This window comes from Acanthopagrus latus, chromosome 8 (assembly GCF_904848185.1).
Source record: "Acanthopagrus latus isolate v.2019 chromosome 8, fAcaLat1.1, whole genome shotgun sequence".
NCBI lineage: Eukaryota > Metazoa > Chordata > Actinopteri > Spariformes > Sparidae > Acanthopagrus > Acanthopagrus latus.
This window is the reverse complement of record NC_051046.1, coordinates 8,174,247-8,184,501: the sequence shown is the minus strand read 5'-3', so window position 1 is coordinate 8,184,501 and position 10,255 is coordinate 8,174,247. Positions and strand designations below refer to the sequence as shown.

At 42.9% G+C, this 10,255-nt stretch overlaps 1 protein-coding gene across 1 annotated transcript; it reads right to left on the bottom strand.

The window, feature by feature from the left end:
- Nucleotides 1-917: 917 nt before the first annotated feature.
- On the bottom strand, nt 918-7,768 carry adm2b (adrenomedullin 2b). Its single transcript, XM_037106567.1, has 2 exons — nt 7,358-7,768; nt 918-1,747 (listed from the first exon to the last, which is right to left on the bottom strand). Exons 1-2 carry the CDS (start codon nt 7,459-7,461, stop codon nt 1,339-1,341), a joined length of 513 nt encoding a protein of 170 aa, XP_036962462.1. The 5' UTR covers nt 7,462-7,768; the 3' UTR covers nt 918-1,338.
- Between the last annotated feature and the right edge of the window lie 2,487 nt (nt 7,769-10,255).

The window sequence follows — 10,255 nt, the reverse complement described above, 5'->3', positions numbered from 1 at the left end:
GAAAAAGCAGAGGACTATAAAGCTTCAAATAACACTTCGATAGTCGACGTTTAACCATGATGCTTGATTTGTAAATGTGACAAGGCGAGACGTTATAAGGCCTTTACAAATGATTAAACCGATTAAGGCTCAAAAACAGACTTGATGGTTAGCGCAATCAAAATAACACATCGCAGATTTAGCGCTCTACAGTACAGTCGGCCTCGCTCTGCGTCACCGGTTACGAGACACTGTGTTTGTTAAGAGGCGTGCAGACAGTCCACGGATTAGGGTTAGTGGTTATTTTGGCTAACTGTGCGCACTGTGGGGTTTTGGGTGAAGGGTTAACCGGGTTTGATTGGAGGTTATTCTTGGTTTCTGGGCTTTCTGGAGTAAAGCTACTTGTTCCCAGAGGGAGGTGGAGGTGAAGGTGGAGGATGGATTATCTCTGAGCTCAGGATCACCATTGATGACGATAGCAAAGGGATAGGTAGGACAGTTAAAAAAAAAAAAAAGACTGGTTTAGTTTGTCCTCATTCACATAAATAGTGTCTAAGTGGCTGTTACTGTATGGTGCCAGAACACCGAGAAACTTTAGCGTCACTGTGGTGAAGAGGAGATAATGGGCGACAACACTGTGGTCTTCAAGGACTACAGGTTGTCTCTCACCGTGATCCAGCCAGCAGTTACGTTTTTCATCGCAGCACAACTGGGAAAACAATGTGGTGCCATATAAACCAGAGGGCTGACCCGAATGCTTTGAAACCTCAAAGCGTCATTCATTTGCCATGTCAGAGTCTGTGTTCTTCTGAAAGAGGAAGAAGACGTCGGTGCATCGGCTACACCAAAAAAAAAAAAAAAAAAAAAAGCAGGCAAAACAATGGCGTTTCATTAGTCTCAAGACCTGTTCACATATAAACCAGGCATTTACACGTGCACACAGAATGAGCAGAGAACCATCTGAAAGCTGTCCTGTGGGCACGGGGCTGTGAAAAGCCGGAGTTTGACCCTCCCAGCGGCGACAAAACTGGCACCCTTGTCATGTGGACCTATTGGACTTTAAATGCGGGGATGGAATAGACAGTGGCCAATGTCTTCTCCTCATTAGACTCAAAATGACACTTAAAGACAAGTAAATAGGTAAAGAAAATAAGTATAGTGTGAATGTCAAAGCTTCGAATATTAGTGGGAAATTCTCACCGAAGCTTCGACGCTTCAGATGCAGGACAGCCCCAGATTAATTTTAATGGTTGCAAGGACACCAAAGGCTTATTCGGCCTTGCTCGTTCAACAACAGACCTGGCTAACTTTCCAACATTAGTTGATGAAGGCATCTTGCTACAGATTTGCGGTGCAGTCTTATCCGAAGCTGTGAGGGCTGCGAGGGTTAATGGGGGAGGAGTCTTCCCTCCCGCTCTGTCCAATCAGCTGGTAGAGACGATGGCTGAGGTTTTGAACCTGACAGGTGCCCAGGACACACCCCACCCTCATCAGATGTCCGTGGGATCTCCCGCCGCTGCCGTTGGCATGGCGACGACCCCGTGACCCGCGCTGCCAGGCCGGCGGTTCCTGTAGCACGCCGTCGCTTTGGTCAAGCAGCTGATCAGACAACCTCGATGGGGGCTCTTTGTGGAACCGGGCCCTCCAGACGACGTGTCTGTCGCCCCGGGTGAGGTGGTTGCTAATGGCAACAGGGACATCAGACGCAGTAGGCATGATGGCGGCGTGAGAAGACTTTGGGTATTTGGTCGGTCTGGGTAAACCCAACCTGAGGGAGGAACAGAGGAAATGTTTAGACGCAATCGGAAAGCAGTACAGAGACGCACACAGCCTGTTCACACACGTCGCCTGCTCGGGTTTCTGAGTGAAACTGAATCACTACGACAAGATGAAATGCCTCGCAGGAAGTCAGGCTTGTACTGCAGGAACGTCCACTGTGCTCAACCTGTGGCCTCGTCTGCTTTTTTTAAGGGACACAGAAGAAAGAAAGTGGATTGAAAGAGAAAGTGAGAAGGAAAGATAGAAGGAGAGATAGACAGAGGGTGGTGAGCAGGTGTGTGTCTACCTCAAGTCACACCGTGTGTGTGTGTGTATGTGTGTGTGTTCATTCATTATAGGATGACCGCTTGCATTTCACCTCTGACTATATTGCCTATGCCTGATCTTTTAGTCTAGGCCATTGAAACAGGTTCGTCTGTTGTGACCATTCCTCCTGTTCATGCAACAGAATCCGACGAAGTCTGCAGTTCTGTGTAAAAACATATTCCGATGTAATCTGAGGTGATTTTGAACAGTCTGACTTCGACATCATGTGAATATTCAGACTCCTGCGTCATTATTTTTACTTGTTACATCCCGAGGGGGAGTTTCTTGGAAGTGGTGGCTGTTTCTTCATCATTTGACATCAGGTTCAAGTAAAAGCATGCAGCTCTCACTATCATGTATTAATTCTTAAGTTGCCTCAGAATTGTTGTTTAATTAAGCGAAACATATCCCAGATGGATCTGTGTATTGGACGATTTGACTCTGGGTGAAACAGCAAACAAGCGTTATGCTAACTCATCTTTGTATGGACCTGCAAAACACAGTTAAAGAGTCAAGACTTGTGTTTTTTAGTAAATGATTGAATTTCAATCAGTCTAAATGCTCAACTAGCGACTCCTAAAGGTTGCCCTGTGTCCTGCACCTCTCCGGATCAAGGTGGTTTAAACCGACAACCAGCTGACGCTGCCATCCGCTCCATCACCAACACAGCTTAATAATAATATTTCCAGTTAATCAGCAACAGTGTCTGAGCTGTCTACTCTTACAGCAACAGAGAGAAACAGAGGAGAGCAGAGCAGTGCACAATGTAGACGGCAGTCAGAGGCTCTTACTGCACCGCTCCTCCTGAGTGTGTTTTGAAGTACTGTTCTTTCTCACCTCTCAGCTGTGTAGCTGAACTGTTTTTCTCACGTCGTAACAATACTGTTTTTTCCTTTTCATTCATCCTCCACTCTCTCGCAGACGTTCAAGAGTTCAGCTACTAGAGAGCCCGTCTGTTTGGTCATGTGACCGGTCACAGATTATGAAACACTTACTATAGATGATGTAAAGCAGCAGGAGAGACGAGGGGGACTCGCTGCACTGCAGCGTTCATGCAGCGTGTCAAGACTGTTTCGGTGCAGGTTGCCAAACTTTGGAGGCATCAGCGACAGGGCGACCGAGTGCCAAAAAACCATACATTCGGAAAAACTGAACAGCGATGTTTCTTTCCAGACATCCTGACCCAGTTACTCATGATAATCCAGAGCAGTTGCAGCTGTGAGGCAGTTTCACGTAGGATCTAGCATAAGGAGGGTTGCGTCTACTCTTGGACGAGAGGCTGGCTTCATTACGAACTGGCCCTTTAAAGCAATGTTAGCAAAAGCTCTTGGAGTTAATAAATTCATCCATTTTACGTTTCTTAGGCAGCGTTAATACGCACAGACTAGCAGGAGGGAGAGCAAACAAATTTTGGCGACGTCGTTCCCGCTCGTTTTTTTCCCACACGTTCATGATGTACAACTGTCGCACAATAGAAAATCACTTTGTGTGTGTGTGTGTGTGTATTTGTGTCCCACTGACTCACCACTCACCATTTGTGAGGTGAGAAAACAAAGAATAACTGGAGACAGATGGAGTCAGATAATGTTTGTGTTTGTTTGGTGTGAGAAGTGGGCCAGAAAACCATATGATCTTTATCCTGTAAGTAATCCTGACTGGTATTCTGATCACTCCTCTGGCCGGACACCTTGGGCTCTCGCTGCCAACGCGCGCGCACACACACACACACACACACACACTAATTCATTCACTCACCCCAGCTTTTTTAGCCTTGTATTGTTTTTAAGGCACGCACTCGAACACACACATGCCACAGGGTCGAAATGTTGGTTGGGCATTAGTGGAGGGAAAGAAACATGTGCAAGTGACACATGACTGTCTGGCAACAAACCAGGTTTACCAACGCGAAAATGTGCACACACACATACAAACAGTCACCTAAAATGACGTCCTGAGATGCACCTTTCTTCCTCTGTCTTTGTCTCTCTCCCTTCTACACACAAAAACAGACATGCACACGCACACACACAGTTTAAAGACCACCTGTGGTGAGGCCTCTGGAGGAAAAGGCACTTGGCGCGGAGGTGCCTCCCAGTGCAAGGAAATGTAGGCCACTGCACAGGTTGCCAGTGTAACACAACCAACACAGGTGCAAATATCGGCACCAATGCCAGCAACCAGCAGTGAACAAATAAAAGTGTGTGTCTGTGTCGAAGGCATGGGAGTCTGCAGCCGTTATGCATCTGTGTGAGGCAGTGGTTAATATCCAGTAGACCTGTCAACTTCAGAGGCGACAACTACAGAACGTTTTCTCATGAGCGATCCATGGAGTAGCGCTGTAACTCTGCTACATTGCATTGCCAGCTAATCTTATCAACTCACACACAGCTGCATGCACGTGCTGAATACTGCGGCTGGCTAGCAAACCTCAGCTAACCACTGGCTAAGAAAAGAGCAACTGGTAATTCAGTGCAGCAAAACTTGAAGACTGGTGATGATGCATGATACATGTGTTTACATGTGTTTTACTGTCTCGTATGATCTGATATACACACAGTTTTTCCACTATGGGTGGTTGGATTTACCTACTCATGCTAACATGCTCACAGAAACAGCGCTAACATGATGATATTGAGGTGTAATGTTTTGCCGTGTTCGCCATCCTAGTCTGGTGAGTTAGCATGCTAACATTTGCTAATTAGAGCTAAGCACCACAGCTGAGGAATGTTGTTAGTTTTGCAGGTATCTGGCCATAAAAGCAGGTATTGGACAAGCTTTGACATGATTACGGTGCGGAGATAAAAAAGTAAATAAAAAAAGTCAGAGGATTGCCAAAGTTATGAGATCCTCCTTGAGAGCAAAAATGTGAACCTCATGTGTTGGCACCTGATGAGAAGTAATTGGGATTCATTGTCTGGGAACCATTAGTCAAAGAAGTCGATGCCAGGCTGTTTCATGACAGGATCACCTTTATCATTCGGCTTCATCCTCTGTGGACCCTGTACACTGAATGTTTGTACAAAATTGCACCGATCTGTCCAACAGGCCTGGTGGTTGAGATGTTGGTGCGCTGAGCAACTGACCGGCCAACGTTACCATGAAAAGAGCTGCGCTGCGAACATGGCTGAGAAGACTGACTGAAGGTTCAAGGCCGCACGACACAAGTATGAGCTGAGGAGAACATTCACATTTGTTTCTCACTCTGTGCGTGCGTGCGTGCATGTGTGTGTGTGTGTGTGCGTGTGTGTGTTGTATGGCAGTCCAGGTTGTGAACCAGTGGAGAGTCTGAGAGCAAAAGGAGCTTCTCCAACATTCCTCCCAAGTTAGAGCGCAGCATGGGGTTCTTCTTCAGAGAGGACCCGAACACACACACACACACACACACACACACACACACACACACACACACACACTTTCCTGTCGTAACTCCTCAAAACTACTTTGCGCAAAAGCAAACTTTTGTTCCCATCAGATCCCCACTGTTACCAGTTTCTTGTTCCTGGGTCTGTTCATTATTTTCTCCTCTTCTTTTTTCACGCTGTCTTTTTCTAAATTACACCAGGATTCTTTAATTTTTCTTCCTCTCTTACTTCTCTCTTTTTTTTTTTCTTTCGAGGCATTTCGTCAGGTGCCAGCAGCCGTATTATGTTACATCCATCAGTGTTGAATCACACTGAGATCCTCTCTCCTGGACACCTACTGTGCCCCAACGTACTGAAACCTTTTATTAATGAAAAGAAATACAACCTAAAATGTCCGTCTAAAACTCACATAACTGCTAGAAAATAAAAAACAATAGTAATAATAATAAAAGCCTGTTATTTTTCTTTGATTGTGCAAAGAGTGTTCACAGTAATATGGGATTAAAGTGCTAAAAAAAACTGAATTATAGAGAAATCCGTCTTACATAAGACTCAAAGACCTCTCTAAATGCAGGAAACAGTCGTGTTTCCTGACATCTGAGTATACTGATGCTGCCCTCACATCCTCAACTATCACAGCCTTCACACTGCTGTCTGTGGAGTGTGTGGCTGTAGTCTACCTTCCTCTGAGCTTGTTTGCCGCCTGGCCCCTCGGTATGTGTCCTTGTCCCAAATCCCACTAAATCAGCCTCACCTCTGTCTCACCTCCTGCTGCTGAGAGGAATTACCTCACTCTGCTGCCGGACCCTTTTTTCACATTAATGGCTGCCAGAGGCCAGGACACAGACCTTTTTAATGTTCTCCAGCTGTTACTGCTGAAACTGATGATTATTTCGTTACTGATGAAGTGCTTCATTAGTTTGTGATTGATGGATTGATAATTTGATTTTGAAAAAAAAAAAAAAAGTCAAAGATGATCAAAACACCTTCAAATGTTTTGTTGCACCACAACTCAAAAAATCAAAGATACTCAGTTTAAAGTAACGTTAACCAGAACCAGAAAATGTCTGTTGTTGTTATGATATTAAATCCATAATCAAATTGTTTTAAAAGGATATTGGAGAACTCCATATGTATTTCAGATTGTGATTTTATATTAAATAATATATAAACTGACTTGAGTTGATTTCCCTCTAGGGTTATGTGATATGGCTCTAAAATAATGCACAATATATTTCTTGATTAGGGAGGTAACAATATCACAATAACTGTGAAATATTGATATTGTGTTATTACATTAATTACATTAATACGAGTAGTTAACCTCTGATATGGTGACAGACCTCATCTTGATATTTTGAAATCATCTCAGAAGTGCTTTATACAAATAGTACGTTACGAAGAGATCCACAGTGATGTGGATGCTAAAGGTAAGTCTAAAAATCTGGTAAGTTAATTTTAAGACGATACATATGTAGTCTCACATCATGATGATAATGTTGATGTATTGACAAGCCCAAATATATATGTGTGTAGACCTGTGACAAAACAGTTTATTAACTACATTTTAAAAAATATATTATATGATCTTAATGATAAAATATGGGACATATTATTTTGGTAATAAGGTAAAATAAACAGTATGATAACTTTGCTGTCACTCACTATTGGATGACAGTGATTCTTCAGAAGTCCATCATGGGTTAAAATATCAATATGTTCATATTAAATTGGCATACAGGCATTTCAGTTTACTCTCAGTTTGCTGTAAAATAGACCCTAATTAAACCTGAAATGGAAATACCGCCTTGAATCACTTCCACAAACGACAGCAGCACAGAAACTTTGACGACAACATGAAGTAAAGTTCAGTCCCCGTTAAACCGAACAGCATCCTCTCCCCGGTGTGAATGTGGAGCGGGTCCGTGTACCTGTGTCTGTGAGTGAGGCTCTGCAGGGTCAGAGCCCGGGACTGGATCTCCAGAGGCAGGAAGCCGAGCAGCAGCCACAGCCACGCCGGCAGCAGCGCGCACATGTCGGCGCAGCGAAGACGCACCGCCCGGCGACGGGGGAGGCGGATCTCAGACGACCAAAAATATGATAAGTATTACTTTAAAGATGTACGTAAAAGAAAAAAAAATCCAGTTGAACGCTTTCTTAGAGTTCCTTCTAAAAGACTAGACTGTCCAGCATAGATGAGTGACCTTGGCGGCATCACCTCATCCTCTCTGCGCGCTGACCTTCTGCTTTTAATAAGAAAGTCAGCAGAGGGAAAAAAAAAAAAACAGAAGAAGAAGAAAAGATGTGAAACTCAGAAGCCCATTGAGGCGAGCTGCTGGAGTCCTGAGCTCTCGTATTTATAAAGCCTGATTGAGGGAGGAGGGAGGAGGAGGAGGAGGAGGAGGAGGAAGACGGCTTATTGTCTGTCCTACTCAACAACCTTTCCTCTAATGAACCTCATAACCTAATTAAACCAGTCTTCACATGTGTAATCTTAGTTATAGAAGTAAACCACATCTGCTTTGTTATTCTGGTTGTCCTTTTTTTAAAAAAAATTTAATGAGAAGTCATTGTGACCTTCCAGGTTTCCTTATAGACTCAAACAATCCAATAATACAATCACTGTATTATTGGATTGTGGCAAGAATGAGCTTGACCCACTTAGATACGAACTTCTGCGCCCATCATCAACACAGTGAGGCCATTTTAAAGTGTCCCAGTGAATACTATGGCCATGTTTCTTTTACAGTAACATAGCTTTATTTATAGGCTGCATCCTGTAGAGACAAGAGAAGGGTGGATCCTGCCGAGCAAGGTAGTGTGATCTAAAATAACGCCGCTACAGCAGTAGCGACTGGATGGCTAATGACTGACTGGAGTGTACATATTTTATGATAAATATCCAAAAATGTATAATTACATAACACCTGTTACATAGTGATGCATATAAGTTACAGAAATACAGGCTCAACTCCAAACCAGGAGTTTCAGGCAGTGCAGCAGTGTTTTCTGTGGGAGCGAGTAACTACCTTTGGACTTTTACATGCACAAAAATGCTACATAACACAATAAAGGAAGGGCAAAACCCCCAAAAGTATAATATGACCTATTTAAACAGGCAGAATGCAAAGTCAGCCTTATAGCTTACTTTGCTTTGTAAATAAGGATACCTTGCATGTGGAGTAGGGACAGTTGTTTTGATGTTTTTAATCAGACAAACTGACCTTAAAGGACAACAGTTTCATACTGTTTGTTTATATTTGACAGACCCCACCACCTTTGTAGCCTGAAACAGCATTCTGCAGACCCTGTTTTCCTCTGAAAACAGCTTGTTTATTCAGTTATGGAAAGACACAAATCATTCTGAGATTGTATCCTTACCTCATCATCAATATTGTTGATATTATATAAATAAATTAATATATAAATATAAAAAACATATTGTGTAAATTCTGAGTTTGAATTTCTTCTCCAAAACTGCAGAGTGCCCCTTTAAAAGTGCTGAACAAACAACAAGACAAAAACGAACCAGCATCAATCTGTTCTCCTATCGAAGAGATTATCAGAGAAGCAGTGGCGCTCTGGAGCGCTGGAGGTTTATAATCAAAGCCTGCAGGTGTCGGTGTGACCTTGAAGCATGAGTGTGATTGTTGGACGGTTGATTGTAAAACTGATTAAAACAATTGTCCATCAATAATTAGCTCACAGAAAAACTTTGCTGATAAGAGATAAAAGACGGGACTTTCACTGCAGCTCCTGGTTCTCTCTCACTGCCTGACAGAGGAATCACATGTTGTATCTGAACTACGCACTTTATATGCAGTCCAGATTCATGTCTGCTTGCCCTTTTTAAAAGTTATGCTTCTGTTCCTGTGACATTTGTTCATTTAACTGCACAAACTGACATTTATCTTTACAGCCCAGATTCAATCTCACTGAAAACAAAAATAAGAGGTCCATTCGAGTGACCTTAATGCAGCAGCAGTGATATATATGACCTGATGTGGCACCGTTGTATGGACAAATCTGCTCTTCTCACAGCTGATTCTCCAGATGTGACTGACAAAGATGTCACTGGTTTCCAACCCGAGGGTCGAGGTCCCCCACAGATGTCCTGTTTTGTCCACAAACCTGAAGATACTGAGTTTAGTGTCGTCGAGGAGAATAGAAACCAGACAATATTCAGATGTAATCAGAGAATTTAGACTTTTTTTCAAATGATAAATTACTCAAACTGATTAATTATCACAACTGTTGGCAATTATTTGATAGTTGACATGACACGAGTCATTATTTTGAAGACTTGCAACTTGAAGTGACTGAAATAAATTGTTCAGTTTAGTTTTTTAGTTTGTTTTTTCAGTATTTCACAGTTTTAAAGTGAGGTCAAGAAGATATTTTTACATTTTTAAAGTTTTTTTTAAGCTTTTATTTAATGACTTGCTTTTTGTTTGATGACTGTATTCCACTGAATATCAACAGTAAAAATATAACTCTGAACAGGTTATATACATTGGACAAGAATACCACTATTAGACAGGCACCTCATTTTACCGCTTGACATGGAACAAGATCTCATGTCAGACATATCAAATGTGTTCTTGTGCAGGGAAATGAATATAGGCCTCGTCGTGTAACCCGGTTCAGCTCAGCTCAGCCAGGGCTCCGATTCTCATCGCGTCCCTCGATTTACAAAGAAGTAAAGACAAAGAGAGGTAGTCTGGTTCTGCATTGGTCGCAGTGATCCCTGTTCTCCTCATTCTCCTTGTGTAACCGTCGGTAAGGGTTTTATGTGAGGGACGACACAGATGAGAAGCTCAGAGTCTGAA

Bases quoted from the DNA above. Each gene is read 5' to 3' on its own strand.
- adm2b (XM_037106567.1), bottom strand. From the start codon at position 7,461: ATGTGCGCGCTGCTGCCGGCGTGGCTGTGGCTGCTGCTCGGCTTCCTG. The intron at 1,748-7,357 runs GTACACGGACCC...TTCCTCCCTCAG, and splicing joins AGCCTCACTCACAGACACAG to GTTGGGTTTACCCAGACCGA.